General features: G+C 49.6%; 1 protein-coding gene across 10 annotated transcripts in view; it reads left to right on the top strand.

The window, feature by feature from the left end:
- The window catches only part of TTC7B (tetratricopeptide repeat domain 7B), a 233,159-nt gene that overhangs the window by 171,269 nt on the left and 40,459 nt on the right, over positions 1-21,431 (top strand). For 4 of the 10 annotated variants that reach the window (XM_079129541.1, XM_079129543.1, XM_079129544.1 and 1 more), the window contains 4 exons: positions 3,571-3,668; positions 8,042-8,206; positions 10,355-10,405; positions 18,664-18,804. In XM_079129541.1, the coding sequence (XP_078985667.1) occupies positions 3,571-3,668; positions 8,042-8,206; positions 10,355-10,405; positions 18,664-18,804 (455 nt within the window). The remainder of the gene's footprint in view (positions 1-3,570; positions 3,669-8,041; positions 8,207-10,354; positions 10,406-18,663; positions 18,805-21,431) is intronic. The other 6 variants (XM_079129545.1, XM_079129546.1, XM_079129547.1 and 3 more) reach the window with 2 other exon arrangements.

Consider the following 21,431-nt stretch of genomic DNA (forward strand, 5'->3'; position numbering starts at 1 on the left):
GCTAAAGGAGGGTGAATGACCTACCTCAGTTTGCCCAAGTAAACAAGCAGGAGAGCTGTGATTCGCACCCAGGTCTGCCAGGCATCAGCTCGCTCCATGGCAGGGGCTGCCTCTTCCAAGGCAATGGCCAATTTCTTTCCTTTTCCTTTTCCTTTTTTTTTTTGTTTAAACTAACCATATCTTTCCCTCTCATGATACTTTTCTTCCTAAGTCCTGTTTCAGTTACTTACCAACAAATAGCATTTAAAGTTCACACACACACACACACACACACACACACCACACACTTAGGCACTTTCTTCACTCTGATCTCAGTTGGCAGCTGGAGACCCCCTATCATATTCATAGTCATCAGCATTTGGGCCGAGTTTTTCTTTTCATGCTTTTGTTTTTTCTTCAAAGAAGGCAGATAAAATGGGCAGATGTCATATCATACCCATTTTACTGAGTGGAAGGTTGAGGCTCAGAGATATTGGGAACTTGCCTTGATTCTATAGGCCAGGGTAGCCTGGAGAAAAACAAGCAGAAGTTCCTCTCCATCTGCCCGTGTTCTGACCTGCTCTCAGCCCTTGTTTTTGTTGGGTGCCACATACTTCCCAGGAGCTGGGAAGAGGCAAAGGTGTGACCAGAAGCCCCAGGTTCTGACTTCTGGTCCACCACCACCCCTTGCCTTTGTGACTGTGGAAGAGAGAGGATTTCCTGAAGAGGCTCTCAATGTCCAGTGTGACTTTTAACTAGCATTACAATATACAGTAGAGGCTGAATTTTCAGTCCTGATGAGGAAGAGAACTATCTCTGCATGTGCATCTAGACAAGTGGACACCTCGGCTTGTGTACATGGCTCTGGGGTCCTTCTGGTTTCCGCACCCTAGACCATCTCCCTGAACTGCTGAGCAGGGATGGTTTCTCTCCCTTCCAGCCCTCCTCCGGTTTTTTATTTTTATATATTTTAGTTGTAGATGGAAACAATACCTGTATTATGTATTTCATGTGGTGCTGAGGATCGAACCCGGAACCTCACATGTGCTAGCAAGCGCTCTACTACTGAGCCTCCACCCCAGCCCTAGCCCTCCTTACTGGGAGCTGCTCCTGCCAGCCTCAGGCCTGGGCACAGGAGAGGAGAGGTGCGATGCTGGGTGGTCCGAGGGAGCTCCCACGAAGGCAGCGTCCAGAGGAGGAAAGCAGGGTAACTTTCAGTGCGAAAGAGAGCTGAACCAGGGAGAATCCAGGAGTCCCCAGAGCTGGCCAAGACAGTCCCTCATCCTTTTTCCCATAATCTGTGGGTCTTGCAAAGGCAAGTCTTGATTGAATCGAACTCTACACCATGTAAATGAAGAACTCAAAATCGCTCGAAGCATCCAGCAAAAATGTTTAATCCGTCACAAATACCCAATTGTTTTTAGAGAGAAAACATTCAGTATGGAACAGAAGCATCTCCATTTTGAACTCTTAATTGTTGCTTATACACTGTTTTCAGGGGGAACTGTGGAGGACAAACCAAGGAGGTAACCCCTGAAACTTCCCCTCTGGTGGAAGGAGATGGGCCCCGTGTTGTTGTCAGTGAGCGAGGTTCACAAGTTAAGATGATGGGCTTAGTCGGGGTTCCTAATGTTTAGAGTAGGAGGCCTTTTTTTAGCCCAACCTCCCTGTGCCTCCCACAGTCACCCCAGAAGGCAGGGATCAGATGTCTCCAGGAAGCAGCCAGCCATGTCAACCCCAGAAGCATGTTTGGAGAGAGAGTATTCATAATGACACCTGCCATGTGTCTCAAAGTCACACCCCTGCAGAATGTTCCGTCTACACCGGCTCATTCCCTCCTTACCCAGTTCTGTGTAGGAAGATAATCCTTATCCTCGTCTGACCAGGGAAGTCACCAAGGCACGGGGAAGTGGCTTTGCTCAAAATGATTATGCCTGGGTGATGGATGTGGAAGGGGAACCAAGACCCCCAACTGGGCTCCAGGACCCACTTTCTGGGTCCTTTCAAAGCAGCTCACATGGTCGCAAACCCATGCTCTGAAGCTTGGCGAGAGGACTCCGGAGGGCACTGTGACGGGGCCGAGCCCGGGGTCTGGCCACCACACGCCCCGACAGGTCCTCCTCTGCAGTGCCAGCACCTCATTGCGAGTCCTGGAATCCCCATGGTGATGGAAAGTGTCTCTATGTTTTGTGACAGTCTCACAAGTGGGGCGCTATTGCAATATTCTGATAATTAACCCTTTGTAATATTTATATCAAGAATGCCACGTGAGCAGACTGGTGCTCAAAATATTCAGCCAGACTTGTAATTCTTAAAAATGCGCATGTTCTTTTATGTTGTCTTCTCCTCAGAGACGTTTACTGTTTCTCAGTCGTGGAAATAATTAATAGAGCAGTTTCCAGAGAGCCCGCAGGGATGATGTAATCGGTGTAGGCTGACACAGTCCCCAGCAAGGACGTTTCCTCCGCTTCCTGCGGACCCCTCTGACTGCATTGCTGGGCGGGGACTTGCAACCTGTGAACTGGGCGGACTTTCTTGCCAAACCTTGTTTGTACTGTCTTCAGCAGCAGCAGCTGCACAGAGGAAGGAAATCGTGTCCCTTTATTGTAGAATTTGAACTTCTGAATAATAACCAAAAACCTAGAGCCTCCAGATGGATCATCGTGACGGGTGGGGAGCAATAGTTTTTTCTTAGAAACTTCCCAGATTTGCAAAAACCAAGTCCCTTAACGGTTTGGTCCCCACAGGTCTATGTCGTGTCCACGTGACTTTGCTGGATGGGTGGTATCAGGAGGGAGGGGGGATTCAGCAGAGGGGCAGTGCCAGGAGCTGGTGGGAGTGGCGGGTGGGTGTCAAGACCCCGCGTGTTCTCCCCAAGTCCCTTCAGTTTCCCCTGGCCAGCCTTCTCAGAACATCAGCGGGACAGGGCCCCCGGCTTCAGCTGTGCTGCGGCCAGCTCCTCGAGTCCCCGCACAGCATCCACCCTGTCACCCACGCAGTGTGTCTCAAAGGCTTGTCCTAGGGTCACAGTTGAGCCCGTGGCTGTGCTCACCCTCTGAGAAGCAGGCCAGGGTCCTCGAACCTGGCAGCTGCACCTCCCCAGGTGTCTGGTCTGGAGTGGGGCTGGGCACAGAGGCCTTTGCGATGCTCTTGGTGGTTTCCAGGTCTTGAGGTTCAGGAGCGCAGCTGTGCAGCGCTGCTGGCTCGTGAGGTTATCTCGGAGGACGGCGTGTCAGGGGCTCTGTTGGTCCTCAGACATCAGCACAGAGTAATGACCAGTTTCCCTGTCTGGTGACTGGAAAACCTGACTTGAAGTTTTCGTTTTCATGTCTTATAATGACACAAGAGCCTGGGATTAGTTAGGGTCCCTGGGTGTGGTTTAAGCGCGTTTGTGGTGCTGACTGCTGAAAGGAATCTGGTCCGGGACGAGCCAGGAAGCAGATGGAGTCTCCGTCTGTAGAAAGATGCTGAGATGCATCCAGAGTGCACCAGAGGTGTCCACTGCACCTCAGCGGCCCAGTGGTACTGGTTGGGTCTCTGTCCCTCCGCTCCCACCTTTCAGGTGACTGACATCCACAGTATGTTTTGCAGTGACTCTGGACGTGGGAGCAGCCTCTTAGATAGAACCATCGCTGACAGACGACAGCTTAATACAATCACTTTGCCAGACTTCAGCGATCCTGAGACAGGTGAGAATCAAAAGCCACAGGGGACATGGTGTCCAAGAGGACGTGGGGCTGGGCACTGAGTGGAGTACCTGAGCTGGGGCTGGGGTGGGGAAGGTTCTGCTAACAGGTGATGTGTACCTGAAGCACACTTCCTCTGGACTCTGCTCGTGTTGGTTCACGGTGGGGAAAGCAAGGTTATTTGCTCAGCACAATGCTTTGAAATCTGTTTTCCTGGGCTCTGGAGCTTAAATGTGAAACAAAATGAGGTGGTTTCCATGCCGTCCAGTCCCCCTCCCTTTAGGCTTCAGACATTGCCCAATCCCTCATCCTGATTTCTCATCAGTTGCACACGTAAACACACATGCTCCTCAGAAGTGGGTTCTGAGCCATTTCATTCCACTGTCCCCCACTGCCTGAAGGCCATTGTACTTACTGCCTCTGAGCAAATATTTCTACTTTGTTGTTTTTGTATGCCAAAGTACAGGGAGGGTGCCCCCCCTAATTTCCATAGCTCCAAATGAGCAATTCCAACAGCAATACCGACTATTCAATGACAATTTGAGGGACTCCACAGACCCAAAAAACAAAATGAAATTCACTCAGCTTTGAGCCTCAAAGGTAGTTCTAGAACATCGTTGAGAACCCGCTTGTCTCTCCTCCTCCACCGACAAGGGCTTGATTCCTGTCTGGGTATGCCTAGTCTTTAGTGGGCTGTCCTCAGGAAAGGAACCTCCAAGTCCATTTCCTGTCCTTGTGCCATGTGCCGCCTCCCAACAGAGCCTATCCCCTGGAAAATCCAACCCCAGGCGGGTGGGGGAATAGGGCCTCAGGGAGGCCTGTGTGGTGTTGGGTCCCACAGGCCCTCAGGGCTGCCTGCAGACTTCACTCCTGCCAGGTTCCCCTCCACCAAACTGGAAATCAGCCCAAGAAGTCTGATCCAAGGCCCTGAGGCTCCCAGCTGCAAAGATTGTTGGACCTGAGAAGCAGCACACATTGTGAATTAGTGCCAGTCAACCCAGCTTGCAGCACACACTGACTAAGCCACAGGAAGTTCCCCACCTGGGAGACACCTGTCCCCAGGGTTGGTCAGTCATAGGTGGGCATAGACTGCAGGCGAGGCAGAGCCTCGTGGGTGTGCTTCTGCCCAGGAAGCTGTTGGACTCACTCTAGGAAATGGAGGTCAGGCTTTTAGCACTAGCCTCAGCAAGGCCGGGACACAAGGAGGGGAGAGAAGGCAGTGGAGTTTACTCTGGCCCCTGCAGCGATTTGGGCTGATTGAAAACAGCTTCTGTGGATGCCCTGAGCTGACTACCCCTCTCTTCAGTGTCCTGTTAGGATAGACCTACTAAATCCAGACCCCGTTTCCTTCCAGCTGGCTTGGACCTTAATTTCCCTCGAGGTCCCAAAACTTGAATGCCATGTCACATTGACAACAGATAGTGACAGAAAAGAAGTGAGGCCCTTGTCCCTTCCCCCTGTTGCTCCCTGGGATGGTTTCCCCAGAGCTCTCAGGAGGCTCCTCTTCAGGTTGGACCTTCTCAGATGCCATGTTGTCCAGGGTGGGCCTCTCCACTGCCCCAGGGTGGGCCCAGCCCATCCTTTCTCCTCAGCCTTGGCCTTAGTGGCATCTGTGCAGCTGCTCTCACCGGATGGTCCCCCACTCACTTCCTGGGAACACAGGTGTTAGGATTCTGGATTGCTGGGTCCCATGCCCTTTCCCAACAATGCGGGGGTACCGCTGCCCCAGGGCTCAAGCCAGGAACCATTTTGTTGCCATAATTGTTATACCCAAAGGAATCCTCCCTTTGGTCAACCTCCAGTGCCCCAAGATGTGGTTTGAACACCACTGATGTGCCTGAGAGACCAGGGAAGCAGAATCCTGAAGGCCATGGGAGGGGCCTTGCCGGTCACAGGCTGTTTGTAAATGAGAGGGAGACCTTCTGAAGTGACCCTGTGAGTCAGAGACTGAAAGACTGGAAGGCCTGCCAGGAAGGGGAAGGATGCCGGTCTGGAGTAACAAAGCCCTGTTGGCTGCAGGCATGGCCTCGGGGGAGGCAGCCCTCTCACTCACACACCTGTGCGGCCGGCCTGCCTGCAGAGCGCCCCCAGATCTGGCTATGCCTCTCTTCTTGCCTTCATTTCAAGAGGAAATACGTTTCATGATTCAAAAGCCAAAACTCTTACTCTGAATGTGCCACGGGGAGGTGTGGCCGCCCTCCCGCTCCTCCCTTGCCTTTCCCTAGAGGCCATCTTTTAGCTTCTCTTCACCCTCCAGCACTCTTCTGTGCAAATAAGCATCGGCGTGCTTTCCCACACTCCTTACGTAAGCTGCCACACGTGCCGTGTGCAGCTCAGCCCTGGCGTTCTTCACTTCCCACAGACCCTGCAGATGCCTCCATAGCTGTCCACAGAGGATTTCCCAGCCTGTTTCACAGCTACGAAGTATTCCATGACCCCAGGTCACAGTTGGGAGGCCCAGCTACCCCGCATGACCTCAGGCCTTTTCCTTCCCTGCGGTTTTCAGGGGAGCTGGCTAATTTTGAACAGACACTGGAGCACTGCTCATTTAGGAAAGCCACTGGGCTGTAGAACAAAAGGGGAAAGAGACTAACCAAGATCAGAGGGGTCCCAAAGTGACAGAAGAGACTCTGAGATGTGGTCTGGGAGAAGCGAGCGCTAGAGGTGGCATTGTGTCTTTTGCATCAGACCAGGCTGTGCGGATGCCTGACTGCTTTCCCAAATCCCCCTTTAAGGGCACAGCATCCAGCATGAGCACAGCCACTCAGTGCTGGCATTGGAAGGGTATGTGGCCAATGCCAGGGAGAACTTCCACCATCATGATCCTGCCAACTCTGGGGCACAGGGCCCAGGACCCCCCACTATGCAGACTCTCCGGAGAGGCCCAGGCCTTCTTGGAGCCGTTTATTCATTGTTTTATTTTTAAATTTTTATTACAGAGACTAGTCAGATATACCAGAAGAGAGATACTAAAGTAACGACTGAATTCCCGTTCCCTACTCCAAGCTTCAACATTAGTGCTCCTGTTCCCTCTGCTTCTCCTGCCCCACGCTTGGTTTTTGCAGAAAAATTTTAAGGCAAATCCCAGACACTGTATTTTACCTATTAAAACTTCAGGATGCATATCTGATATAAAGGAACTTTAAAATATGTATCACAATACCATTGTCATACGCCCTGGGTCTTTATGCACTGCAGACTCACTGTTCTTGATTCCAGAAGTGTGTGATTAACTGGAATGTGGTTTCCCACTGGCAAAATTATCTGTGTGCAGATCTGTGGGAAAATACGAAGAGACACTCACATCTCTGAGCTTTGGGCAGACCAAGTCCACGATTGCTAACAGAACAGACGGTGTTTTATCAGATGGATGTGGCCACCATGAAAGCCCCCTTCCAGAATATGCTCCCCACCCCACCCCACCCGCACACCTCTGTTATCTAATTTGTCCCAGCCAGCGAAAAGGGGGGAATCAAGTGGAGTGACAGTCTACTTTGAAGCTATGAGTCATTGTCTTTTCTTTGGAATAGGTTGGTAGTTCCTTAAATAGAGGATGAAAAAAAATATTTTTTTTCCTTTTGCCTTCAAAACAGGATGTGGGGTAAGGGGATTTATGTTTAATCATTGGTAGATATTACCGGATACCTATCCCAAGCCAAATAATTTTTTTAACTTGAAAGTTTGTTCCATTTTGTTTGGGAAAGTTTCTGCTTATAGCTGGGGGGGGGGGGTCTCTGCATCACCACGTCTCTCTCCAGCTGTAAGATGCAAAGGCAGCGGGGCTGGCTTCCTTTTCCAGGTGCCCGACCAGTGCACCCCACCACTGTAGACCACCTCAGAAAGCTTAGCACTCCATCATCACCATGCTGAGCCCGTGACCTCATTGCACCCCAGCACACTGCACCTTGGGAAACTTGAGTTTTCAAGTAGACTTTATATAAGTGCTTCTCATGAAAAACAAATCTATGGAAAGTCAAGTCCTAACCCTTTCCAGCTGAAAAGCCAGTAGTGTCCTGGAGAACACCCTGGATGTGGCAGGTTAAAGTGTGTGATTTTCAGCAGCTCACACTGCTGAATCTGCCCAAGTACATCTGAGTTGCTTTTCTTCCATGATATTGTTGCAGAACAATTAAATAACCAGTGGAAAAACAAATTTGTTTTCTTCGAAAAGCACTTATATTCTATTGTCAAGTAGAGGGGCAATTGTGTATTACATGACCTCATTTTCTTTGCAGATTATGTGAGTATATTAAAAGCTAGTTTATTTTTTTCTTTGTGTTTTAAAGGTTATTGTTGGTTTTCTTTTTTCTTTTTTGTTTCTTTTTTTTTTTTTTTTTTTGCCTTTATCCTTTTTTTTCTCTCTTTTACTTTTTTAGTGTCAGAGTGCTCCTCCTCCTCCTCCTCTCTTTCAAGAACCGAATCTCCTCTCCACCTGTTTGTATCTTCTCGTCTCCATTCTCATCCCAAACCTGATACCTTTGTGTGGCCCCCTGCACCTCATTCATTCAGTGACTCAGGTCCCCGCCGGGAACCCTCTCTCTGTAAACATGGTTTTTCCTTTTTTGTTAGACCTGCTTCATTTGCCTGATGTTTTGTTTTCTGATAATCTTCCTAACTGATAAGCTGGATAGGAAACTCCATCAAATCAACAGAGATCTGCTTGTTTGAAAATTCAAAGCTGGTCGGGCAGGAAGAAACCTGAGGTGTAGACTTTAGTGCCCAGGTTCCAACTTCCTCTGGAAGGAAGGAGACTAATCCTCAGCAGAACTTACTGAACTTTCTTAGAATATTACTCTTCATCCTTGGGTCCTTCAATGTTTCTGTCTGGATTTGATAAAAATATATAAAAAGTAATCCTGTTAAAGAAACAGCAAATTATAATATTTGGCAAATAATAATTTAATTCTAAAAATTTCTGGGTTTCAATTTAGAAATCAATTTAGTTCAGCTCCCCTTCACTAATTGAGACCATATTCTAAAGACAAAGGACTTATGCTGTTAAATTTGTGGTTCTCACAGGAGACTTTAAGACCTTCCATTCCCCACAGACCCACAGGTTAGGCCCAGGAATCTGGATTTGTAAACCTCCCCTAGGATTCCAGTGCCACTGGGTTATGGACCACATTTTGAGAAATGGTGTTATAAATTGTTTTCCATTTTGCAAGGAAAGAAAATGTTGGGTTTGTGTCATAAATCCCACATAGGAAAATTGAACAGCATTTTAGTCTAATCTTGCTTTTAAATAATAAAAATCCTAAAAGTTTTCTTTAGGGAGCTCCGGGATCTGACAATTAAAAAAAAAAAAAAAAATCCCTATATTAAAATGCAACACTGATTGGTAAAGTCCTTAAAATGGACCTAAATACAGATCTCCCCAGGAGAGTCTATCCTTGTTTTGTTTTACTCATTTATTTAATGTGCACTTTACTGCCAGAACTGCCGAAAATTTAATCTCGGTATCTATGATTTATAAGGGCTCATCTTTGTTCCAAATGCTCAGTTATATGCTGAACCAAAGCTCCTAAGTGGGATGGCTGCCAGAGGAGCTGCTGTCTCCACTGGGCTCCTCTGGGCTGACTCGGAGCTGCTAGCCCGCACAGAAGAGCAGTGCCCGTCTGAAGTAAACCGTCCACCCTGAGAAACACCCTGGCCTTACTCCTCTGCCTGTAGTGTCCCGAACTTTGCTGTAATGGCAATCCTAGTTTTATGAAATAGTAGATTGAAGATAATGTTTATAAGCTGTCAAAACAGACACTTTACCTTAATACAATGGCCAACTTAGATTTTTCCAGAAAATTTGTTTTCAACATTGACTTCTGAGTTTATTGTAAAATGGGACCTCACTGTCCTAGCACAGATGATATGTTTCCACTGCCTGTCCCCTCTGCACAGCTAGCCCAGCTACCTCTGAACCTGCCGGTTTCTGTGTCCTGGGGAGCCCTGTGTTCCTCCACGGCATTGAAAGACTGGAGTTCTGGCTCTTCTGGTGGGGCACTTCAGGTCAGGTTCATTGGCTGTTTGTGGGGATGGTGAGCTGCACTCAGCTTTCTGCTGAATGCAGTGCATCCCAAGCCACGCTCACCATTTTATTCTTGGTGAAGCCATGCGTCATTGTTCAGTCCAGAGGGGCTTCCTGGCCAGCAGCCCCTGTTGCAGCTAAGCTTGAAGCATCCAAGGGACACTTAGTCAAAAGGGGAGACCTACTGACAAGTGCTGAATTTTTTGACTGTAGTAGTAATGAATCCGAATCCCAGTCCTTGCCTAGGGCAAGCAGGTAGCCAAGGGCTGAGGTTTTGTGAATTTCTCCCTCTCGCCCTAGGAATAAAAACTGACCCAGCCCTTCGCATTGTTGGACTCAGGATCAGGATCAGGGTCAATATGTGGAAAGATCCAAACCCTGCTCCTTTCATTATTTTTCCTTCCTTCTGGAATTTCCTGCTCTGGAAACAAAGCACGTTACATGACCTGTCAGCCTCCCTGTGCCCGGCGCACATGTGAACGCAAGGGGGAATGTCCAGCTGGCCTCTCTGTGGTGGGAAAACGTGTGTCATCTGGAACTGAAACCTGATTCCAGACAGCCAGACTTACAGTTGGAAGGTTATGAGAACTCTGCATTTTTAGCCTTGATTTTGATTTTTCGGCTGTTTTGTTTCTTGGTTTTAATTTCTGGTTTGATCTGTTGTTCCAAGGCAACTCTCCAGAAGCACACTTTCATGGCTTTCCCTCCCTTTTTTCAGTTAGTAAGTAGTTTACCACCCTGTCAGCCCTTCCAAGGGGCTCCGAAGTCACACCTCCCTCCGCTGTGGCGTGCGTGCTGTGGGTGTCGGTGTTGGGACTGTTGGGATGCTGTGGCCCTCTCGCTGCCCCTGCCTGCCCCCTCTGCCACCTGGGGACCAGCTCCCCTAAGATGCCGGTGCACTCTGCCCAGCCTGGTTCAAACACCGCGAGGCAGTACTGGTCTGGGAAGGACTACGCTGGCTGAGAAAGTGCCAGGTTAGGGCGGGCAGCAGACGGGCAGCACTGATTGGTAGTGCAGCCCTGGCCCCCACGGTGGATCCACGCCTGTGAATGACAGATAGAGAGAACCAGTTGAATCTCCACGTCCTGTCCATGTAGCCACTATTGCTGATAGAAAAGCCATCCTCATTGTTAATAAAAAAAAAAAAAAAAAAAAAAAATTTAAATTTAAAGATAGATATCATAAAACTTAAAAACACGTCTACCAAAAGTCAAAGGAGACTAAGCAATTCCCCGGAAGTAGGATCATTAAGTCATTAGTGAGTGATCGCATTTCCCAACCGATGTTTCCTATGCCTCTGATTCTGTCTGATCAAATTTTGGAAAATGGTCTGTCTCCTGCCTAGAGAGTCCCAGTTCACATGAGCATATTACAGGCTCTGCAGAACCTTGCAGTTTAAAAGAGTCCAGACTCTTGACTTTGACCTAATGTTCTCAAGCTGATTTCTTCATTTTTACACCCCATGGAGTCAGTGTCCCTTGGGTTGCACTTGGGGAGCTGCAGATGAACGTGGTGATCAGTGCATTTGAATAATCCTAGCCTCACTATGGCAGACGCCCCCACACACCCCAGGAGATGACTTTCCTCTCTGAAATCCAGCCTGAGCTAGTTGTAGTGTCATTTCAGCCCCATAGGAGAGAGGTGTATTTTGGTATTGGCATCACATTAGAGTTCTTCATGAAAATCTCACGGCCAAGGCCCCTTCCATTCCAAGCTCCTAGAGACAGTAAAAGTACTTGATTTTCAGAAAGGCAGGCTACATTAAAAACTCCAAGCAGTCCTGACCAGTTAAAGTGATAAAATATTTTCCATAGAAACAGCTCCAAGTCCCTCAAAGGAAGCCTGAGTTCAAGGGCCAGTTCAGCAGAGGAACCCCTGAGATTAATTTACTCTCTCTGGGCCTTGGTTTCCTCATCTGTAAAAAAAATGCGTGCATGTGTTTCACGCTTCTCCAAGAAGGTGCCCAAGTCAAGGTTGCTGCCTGGGGTTCTTGATTCACGTTTTCATGACACTGATTCTGGTGAGGTCGTTGCTGTCTTTGATGGTAAGTCACTGGGAGAGGATAATAAACAGATAAGTGAGAGTACACTCTGCTAAGATGAAATAAGATGGAAAAATGAATTCAAGACAGAAGTGGGTTATTTCTCTTTCTTTATTGGTTTTGTATTTTCTAACATTCGAGAATGTGTATCATGGCTGGTCAGGTGGCATATCTTACCTACTGTGCTCCTGCTTAATAAAATAGTTCTTTTGAAAATATACATAGATGTGAAAACATTACTCTAGCAATAACCCCAACCATTTTTGAGGAATTGCGATTTTTAAAATTTGTTCCTACGAGATATAACCTTTTCAAATATAACCTTTTCATACTATTTAGATTAAATTAATATAGTTCTCCTTAATTAGTTTTGTGGTATCTTTCTTTAAATAAGATTGATTGGAATCATAAGAGATTGACAAGACAATAATAAATGGCACTCAGATAGAAGCAGGTGTCCAGATTTAGAAGAGCACCAAACCTGGCAGGCTTCCCCATGGCGCAGCAGAGACAAACACAGCAAGGCCCAGAGGGCAGCAGCCTCCCCAGCAGAAGGGCACCTGGGCCCAGAGGCGCAGCCTCATGACTATGCAGCAGAAGGATTGGGTGACCAGGAAGCCCCTGCCCACAGTAGTCCTCCAGAAGGTACTGTCTCCAGCCCAGAGCCACCACGATGCACTTGGACAGCTGGTACCCTCCGCATGCTTGTGAACAGCTTCGCACCATGCTTCCCGTGTGACCACCTGGCCCTGCCAACCCTGGCCAGCTGCATGCTGTGCTGGCCTCGCATGCCCAACTGTGACAACACATCCCTGCCTTGGTGGGTCCTTCCCCGAAGCTTTCCCTGGAAAGAGCTTTTCCCTCTCAGGAGCAGACCCACCCTGTCAGGGTTAAACTGTGGTGGACCCTCTGTTCAAGTTTTTGGGAAATTGTGACCTCATCTTGGGGCCAGGTTTGGCTGTCCCATTCTGATGCACTCAGAAAAAGGCAAGTTCTACTTAGAACCAGGACCAGAGTTGCTTGTCAGGAGCTGCAGCAGGAGGCAGCATTGGCAGCGGGGCTCAGGTGGGAAGCAGTAGTGGCCCAGGAAGCTCTGCAGCCCCGGTCACTCTGGTGGACATGGCACGGAGAAGTAGCCTCTATGGAAAGGAGACCTGTGACAGCACAGTAAGGAGCCACCCCCAGTCAGCCTCCCAGAAAAGCAGCTCTACCCTCTAGCAAAGATGGAGATGGTCCTAACTCCCCACAAGAGGGGAGGCCACCAAAACTTTCATGGAGAAAAAAAACGGAGGTGGACTGGGATGCAGCTCAGTGGTAGAGCACTAACCTAGCATGTGTGAGGCCCCGGCTTCCAGCCCAGCAACAACGAAATGAAAATTTTAAAAAGATCCAGAGTTGGGTGCAGTGTTGCATGCCTGTAATTTCAGCAGCTCAGGAGGCTGAGGCAGGAGGATCACGAGTTCAAAGCCAACCTCAGCAAAAGTGAGGCACTAAGCAACTCAGTGAGACCCTGTCTCTAAATAAAATACAAAATAGGGCTGGGGATGTGGCTCAGTGGTCGAGTGCCCCTGAGTTCAATCCCTGGTACCAAAAAAAAAAAAAAAAAAAAAAAAAAAAAAAAAAAATCCAGATAAAATATGCCTGAATCAGGGACTGAAATTGAAGTGGGCTCCCCTGTCTCTTCCCAGACCTTGGCCTTCTCCGCTTCTGCCCAGATCATTCTCGTTCTTGAAGCACAGTGGCAGGTGTAAAGATAGAAGGTCATGGGCTGCCAGCAGCCTGCAGTGTTGGGCTGGTGTGTGTCCTAGCCCTGTCTCGAGAAACACTCTTTCGTTTCCTTTTAAAATGAAAATTCTAAGCAGGCTGCTGGCAGAATGCTTAGTCATCGGGATCGCCGCTGAGTGCCCCGGATCTCGAGACAGAGATGCTGCTTTCTCTTCTGTTTTGGTGGCACGGTTTCTAAGCAGTAGAGGCTGAATAAACTGTATCCACAGATAAGACTGAATAATTTTGGGGCTGAAGGAAGACAGACACAGAGGTGATTCTGCACGGCTGAAGCTGGAGTGGCTCAGTTGGGGGATGGTAGGTACTGGCCGTGGCAGCAGGAGGCAGAAAGAATGTGGGTGACAATGGAGAGGGGACGCTGAGCGCGGCCACCTGCCCTGTCCTTCTCCTGTGTTTGTGCATGTTAGCCAGCCCTCCAGGGCTGAGGGGCAGCGGGCTGCCCAGGACCTGAGCATCCACATGCCAGACTGTCCTCCTAGGTCTCTGGTAGAGGACTTTCTGTCGCACATAATGGAACAGTTGCCCATTGTTCCCGGCACTGAGGCATGACGCCTTTCACCCGGGATCTAGTTCATCCTCTCCATGCTGTGAGGACCCCAGGGGAGAGGGCAGGTGCAGGGTCCTTCAGACCGAGGCCACTTATCTAATCCAGGAGGAAGCCCAAAGGGTAACTGAAATAGAAACCTGCCAAGCATTTGGGGACCCCACCGTGAAAACCCACGGTGATCCGACATAACCGAAGCCACTTAATTTTTTTGCTTGAAATTCCTGGCTCTGGAATTCCTTTGAACAGTGAACTTTAATGGTAAAGTAGGGCTCATGCCTGGCTGCCACATTCGAAGTCTCACTGAGGTCAACAGGGAGTCTTTGCTTCAGTAGAAAAGGTGTGTTGGAGAGGTTCCGCTGCCGAGCGTTTGAGCTGGCTGTCGTCAGCGTCCTGCTTGGGACCCCTGCAGGGTCTCTCAGCAAGCTTCTGCGTGCGGTGGGAGAGCTGGGACAGGCTCAGAGCATGGACTCGCAGCGTCTGGAGATCGGCCGCCTTGGCTCCCGGTCCTCTCGGCTTGTTGAAGGTCTTTCCAGCGCAGTTCTGGTACCCCCCACACCCCCATCATCAGGGGGAACCTAGAGGAAAGCCCTGGATGTGGAGGCAGAGCAGTTCTTGAGGTGGCACTTTGCTCTGGGTCAGGTGTCTGAGATGGTCCGGGCGGGAAGCCACTGGCCGGAGGAAATTCCCCGAACCTCAGCTCCAGCATGTGTCCTGGGCTGTTCTGGCAATTAGGTCACAGAGCTTGGGCCAGATTTGTGGACGTACTCTTGCCTGCCTACATCACTGCTCAGCACAGCGGCTTCTCCAAGCCACTGCGTCCTGAGGCGAAGGGATGATGCGTCACTGTGGTGGAGCCCAGCAGCCGCACACGGCCTCCAGGCATGGCGGTGATGAGCATCTTCTCCAATTAGTGTGAAAAATAAGAGATGCAGAGCAGCGGGCACCGGCCCCACTCGCCCGTGAACTTGCTGATTGGAAGCATTTCTCCAGACTTGGATTTTAAATTGGAAATATGTCCTCTGTTTTTCCTTCTGCTTCCTTTCACAAGTCTCAGTTTGTCCGTTTGCATCAGAGAGTGTATACAATGCAGGGAGGCCGTGGCTTTGACAAGAAAGAAGGGTTGCCTTGACGTGTGTGGGTCAGAGCCAGCGTTTTCAAGGTTGACCTGCCTGAATCAAAGTCCAGGGTCCCCACTGGCACCACCTCAGTCCTGTGAAACAGTGAGACGCAGGTTGTTTTGGTTTGTTTTGTACTCATGCCCCGAATGCCAATCCCGTGGAAGACCTTTATTTACGGTGTTATTGCCTGGGGTAGCAGATGCCGACTCTTCAGTCATTTTACCATCGTCTTTAGTCATCTGCTATTGTTAATAAATCTCCAGATGCTCTAATGTTACCCTGGTTCAGAACGTGAAGGCTGGGGCCCTGTGAAGGATGTGTGGCCAGGAGGCGACTTCGCTGGAAGAAGTACTTCTGGAGAACCTGCTGCCCTTCGTTCTGTTTTAGTGGGCTAGTTACATCGACGGGGAGTCACTGAAAGACACCTGATGTTTGATCATCTGCCTCCGACACTGGCAGTCCAGATTGATAGAAGTGACAGCAACTGCACCAGAAGGGCCTTGGAGACAATGACGGTTCTGGCCTCTGAGGCTTCACTGAGGGGAAGGTGGAACATGCAGACACACATCCCCAAGCGGGGGCTATTCTCCCAAATGTCACACGGTGACGTTGTCTGTTTCTGCTGCCATCCGGCCGACCCACGGTGTCCACCTCCCACTGAGGGTGGGCCTGGCACAGTTGGTCTCCGCAGAGTCCTAAGCAGAGGACACACCCTGCCTTCTAGAGCCACACAGTGACAGTGACAGCCACAGAGAAGCCACGAGGATGCCAGGAGGCCTCCCTGCAGGGAGGAACTGAAGGTTGCAGCCACCTCCCTGGAGGAGGTGGCCCCAGAGCTGGACTTAGAGGCTGGATCTAGAGTCAGGCCAGGTCAGTCCTGGTTTTGCCACCACTTGGCTCTGTGACTTTGGATAGTGACATGACCTCATCAAGTCTCGATTCTGCCACCTAAACAACGCAGAAAACATTGTTCCCTGCCTGGAGATTCACGTGTGCAAAGTGCTAATCACAGATCCTGAATGGCCTGCTCCCCATGGCTGAGGCCCAGCCCCACTGCCAAGGTCGGCCTCCTCGTCTGCCAGACCTCTTTCACAGGAGCTCAACTGCTAGGCTAAGAATGAATTTAGTCACAGGTAGATCTCACAAAGTGAAGGAACTTTGACAATAAGTTTTGATTAGTTCATTTGGGGACCAAATAAAATAGTTAATCCAAAAAGCAAAAATGACCCCTTCAAAAGCCATAAGTTCTTGAGGCAAAGGATTCATAGAAGCTGGTAGAAATTTTGTCAAATTCTTCTAGGACCATAGAACATTATCATTTTTAAATGAATCAATGACTGAATATTATAGACCTGTCTCAGTTTTAGTTTCTAATGTGGTAAATATATATTCATAGATAAAACCCACATAAATTCCATTAGTGTCTGATAATTTTCCAGAATCCAAAGGGATTTTGAAGCCTATTTCGAGACCGTCTGTTCTGGGGAACAAGCTCTTGGAAGTCTGTTGCCCAGGTGACCCTGGACTACAGGGAGGTCACAGCGCTCAGCCGCCAGCCTGGGCCCAGGCTTTCCTGACCTGGGGGTGGTCACCAAGTGGATGCCTCATCCTGACTCAAGAGTTAGTGACTCCTCTGGTGTAGGCCGTCCTTGCAACACCACGATTTCTAACCGTCCAGTGACTGATGTGAAGTTCGTGTTGAGAATCCCCATTTCAGACAGACGAGCTTGGTAATGGCAGATACAGCAACAGCCACCTCTGGGATATTCATCTATTTAACTCATCATTGCTACTAAAGGTCTCAGAGAAGCCACATCAAGTCCTTCTTATCAAAGTTAAAATATTGCTTTCTATCAAACAAAATAAGATCAAAATATCCAGGGCAGCTTAATCATTTTGCTCTTTAGATTGCCAAAAGATAACTAGAAATATTTGTCCAACTTCATAGCGAGACTTTGTAGGTTGGCCTGTGTCATGAATGCTATCAGTTTAGACTCTCACCTTGGCCTCATTTGCCTTTTCTGGGTGACTGTGTCCCCTCGGGCACACTCCTGAGGTCTTTCCTCCAAGTGGTTATCTTCACAGGCATCCTTGGGGCCTGTCTGTGGATTATCCACCCGTGGAAGGTAGACTGCCTTCCCTTTGGTAGATTTGATTTACATCCACAACCCACCAAAGGATTTGAGTGTAGTTAGAGGAACCCACACTGCTCTCATGTTAGAACAGTCAGAACAACACAGCCAGTTAAAGTCAATAAATGAAGGTGCACTTCAAAGCCCAGCTGAAATTATCTTTATAATCTTGTATTATCCAGAGGAGAATGAACTTGCTTTGTTTGCATAGTCAGCATTTTTAAATTTTGAGACTGGGTCTCATTATGTTGCATAAGCTCATCTCAAACTTGGTTAAAATGATCCTCCTGCCTCAGCCCCCCAAGCTGCTGGGATTAGAGGTCCCACTCCCAGCTCCATCATCAGCATTTATCTTTGCGTATTTTCACTGTTTTAAACTTCATGAGAGTTACCACTAACCGTGTTGAGATGTGTCTCTGTGTACTGAGCTTCCTGATGAATTATAAATTAAGAACGTTGCAGGTAAATATAAACATTGACAGTTTTAAATTCAAAATAACTGCAAATTCTGCTGTCAGTTCCAAAGTCACACCTCCAAGAGCGTTGGACAGGTGGGGAGCAAGCCCTGTTTAAGGAGGTAGTCTCCTCTCGTCGGGTCCTCTGTGAGGCAGCTCGGCCTTTTGCCTGGCACCTGTGCTCGGTAGTCTCTTTCCTTAGCTCTCAGGGCAGCAGGTTTTACAGAAGAGTCAGGCAGGTGTTCTGAGCCCGGGCGTCTTAGCTGCAAGCCATCCTCCTCAAGTCTGGTATGAGCCTTAAGGATAGATGCTAGCTTAACCTGGGACAAAGGATCCTCTTTCTGCAGTTTGCAGGCTATGTCATAGGATACAGTTCCCTGTCCACCCACCTCTCAAAGGCTCAGCTCCACTAATGACACGGGAGGTTGCTGGGCCTGTCCTGAGAATGGCCACCCAGCTACTCCAGAGGCTGCCCTGGAGGCAAGCGTGGTGCCCCGCCCCCTCCTGTAGAGTTACAAGTTTAGGCCCTTACAGGGTGCTTTGTAACGTCCCTTCGTGGCACTTCATTTATGCCGATTGTTAGCACCGTGTCACTGCTATGTGTCTAGCGCTCCCCTTCCTGCTACCGACACTCACCGCGCCATGCTGAGCTCCTGGAGGGAGCCCTTGGCGTAGCATGCGCTCTGCGTGTTGACTGCAGGATATGCCCAGGCAAAAGGAGGAGAACGAGGTTCGGACCGCCCTGGCCCTGACTTCTTTATGGGCGGAGACTCAGAAACGTCCTGGGAAGGGCTGTGTGAGCGTGCGCACTTGTGTCCGTGTCTGGGAGGGGGCCGTCTGCCAGGCGTGTGTTGTTGGTCTGTCTTTTTGCTCCTGATAGTCTTCTCGAAACTTCCCATAGGCTCCGTCCACGCCACGTCGGTAGCAGCCTCAAGAGTGGAGCAGGCACTGTCGGAAGTGGCCTCATCTCTGCAGAGCAGCGCCCCCAAGCAGGGCCCACTACACCCCTGGATGACGTTGGCACAGATCTGGCTCCACGCAGGTACAGCTCTTTCCTCTCCTTCCACCCACCTACCCCCCACAACCCACTCCTGTGCCAGAGGCTGCAGGGTCCTGCCGGCGCTCAGCTATCTAGCCAGGACCCCTCATGGGGAGAAATCAGAATCTGAAGTCAAGCACCAAACTGGTACTTCTTCTCAGGGGCCACGAGTTACTATTTCTCCCCATCCCCCCATGTCTACACCTGAGTCAGAGTCTGGCCCAGAGTGGGCATCCGTCCAGGAAAGGTTTTGTGACTGGGACTCAGGATTCCTGGGGAGTTTGCCATGTGGGGTGCAGGGTTTGTGCTGAAGATGGACCAGAGCTACACTCCACATTGTCCTTGTGGGTGACTTGGAACCCCAGCTGTGCTGTGGACTGACTGAGTAGACTTGAGTTCTGTCTTGACCTCTCTGCCTCAGTTCCCTCATCTGCGTGGGGGGTTAGAGTAATATGTGATGAGCATAAAGTCTGACATATTGCAGCTGCCAAGGGATCTCCAGGAGATGGGACAAAGGGTGTTAGTGACACAGATGTCTTCATCAAAGCCAGGGCAGGGGCAGTGTGTCTGCTGTCCTCACTCCCCTCTGAAGGCACCATGGGTGACCTACAGAGAGGGAGGCAGTGGCAGCAGCCACAGGTCTAAAAACTGGCCTGGAAGCAGGTATGGGCTCCTGCCTTAGCTCCCTGTGGCAGCCAGCTGGCTCAGGATACTTCTGCATAGCCGGAAAGCCCAGAAGGAAGTCCAGCACATGGGCGCCTTGGCAATGAGAATCCCACCACACAGGCCTCCGCAGGAAATGATGGCTGTTGATTTACTTGCATATTTCTACTTTTGCATGAAAGGTAACTTCTGTCCCTGAGTTTTATTGCTTGGTCTGCGTGATCCTGATGAGGCCTTCTGAGGCTCCACCCACAGTGTGACACCAAAGGTCACCAAGAGGGTAGGTGTGGCCCCCCACCAGTTGCACATCTGTTTACTGCTTTTTGCCAGGGCTGGCTGCATGGTGTCCAGCCGAGAGTGTCATCTTGGTGGAGCTGCGTGTGCAAGCCCAGCTGGATTGACCTGACCTTGGCGGTCCCGGAGTCCAGCAGTCAGCATTCTGTGTTGGCATCTTTAATGGAGCCATAACAACCACCGTAAATTAACAAGTTAGATTCTTCTGAGCAGAAGTACAGAGAGGCTGATTCATGAGTGTCTGATTATTCTTGCCCCAGCGTTGGGCCTTTTTCCCAAAGAGGTCACAGACAGGGCCAGGGCACAGCAGGGACACATGCCTCCTCCCAGCTCTGACAGAAGAGCCAGACCCAGCTTAGGATTCTGGTACCATCCCATTCAGTCTCCTTCCTAAACAGATCATGGAGGAGAGAGCGAGGAACATGGCCTGGTGTCCAGGGCGGGGGAGCCTCACTGAGCCTCCAGGCTGGTGTGAGGGCAGAACTGTCTTTTAAATGGGGCTTGAAGTGGAGTTTTGAAGGGCCAGAGTCTAGAGCCCAGAGGGCTGCTTCTCTTGCTTGTTCCACTGAAAGCTTAATGGCCTAAGGGCCACGAGGCTCCAGAGAGCTTTGCCTTGTGGTTGCTGCCCCTCACTTGGTCATACAGGACTTGCCTTTCTGCGGGGCCTGCCTCAACTCGAGGAGGCCATTCTGCAGCTGCTTATTACAACACTGAAGAACTCGTGGCTAAGATTATAGTTTGGAACTATCCTTAAATTTTTATATAGTCCCATAAGCGCCATTGCTCATTGCTGTGGCCTATAGGACAGAATAAAGTTCTCATTACTAGTTAATGAGCATGTTTTTAATGTTCTACAGGCTGGCATTGAACTACATAAAGCAACTGCCACGCTTTCCTCTTAGACCTGTGCATACTGCACACACGGAGTGAGCCCTGAGTACAGTAGGAATGCATGGAACCAGTTGGGGTCTTAGGATCTGTGCCACACTGACTCTTTAAAGAAAGGGACTGTGTCCTCTTATCCACATAGTCTTCAAAGAGGTGAACTCAGGAGAAAACAGTTTCCACTGAACTCTCAGCATGTACCATGTGAGGTTTGAGCTCTGGGGCTCTGAAGGGCAAAAGAAAGGTGTCCTCAGTTGACAGTAGATCAGAACCAGGTACTTCTGCTTCCTGTGTCTGTCATTGGCTCCAGTGATACTTCCAGATCCCATACATTTTGCATGCTTTCCAGAAATCAAATCAGGTCCTGACACCCAGGGCCATGGTGCTCTTGGGCAGGCATGGGCCTCTCTTCTCTTGGTTGCTTTTCCGGTGAACTGAGGGTAGCAGGGAGCTGAGTGTGGGAGCTCCAGCTAAAGATGGGATTTTTGGCAGACTGGGATTGAACCCAGGCCTGTGCATGCTAGACCAGCACCCTACTTCTGAGCTGCATCCCTAGCCCTTTTTATTTTTTTTATTTTGAGACAGAGACTGGCTAAATTACCCAGGATGGCCTGGAACTTGCCATCCTCCTGCCTCAGCCTCCCATGTAGCTGGAATTAGAAGTGTACATCACCAACTGGGCTTGTGGCCCTAGTTTTGATCTTGCAGGAAGGTCACTCTGAGATTCTGTATGCTATATCAGAGGGTTCCTGGGACACTTATATGTGCAAGAAGATCGTGAGCAGGAC

This window comes from Sciurus vulgaris (genome assembly GCF_902686455.1).
Source record: "Sciurus vulgaris genome assembly, chromosome: 2".
In the NCBI taxonomy this organism is placed as follows: Eukaryota; Metazoa; Chordata; class Mammalia; order Rodentia; family Sciuridae; genus Sciurus; species Sciurus vulgaris.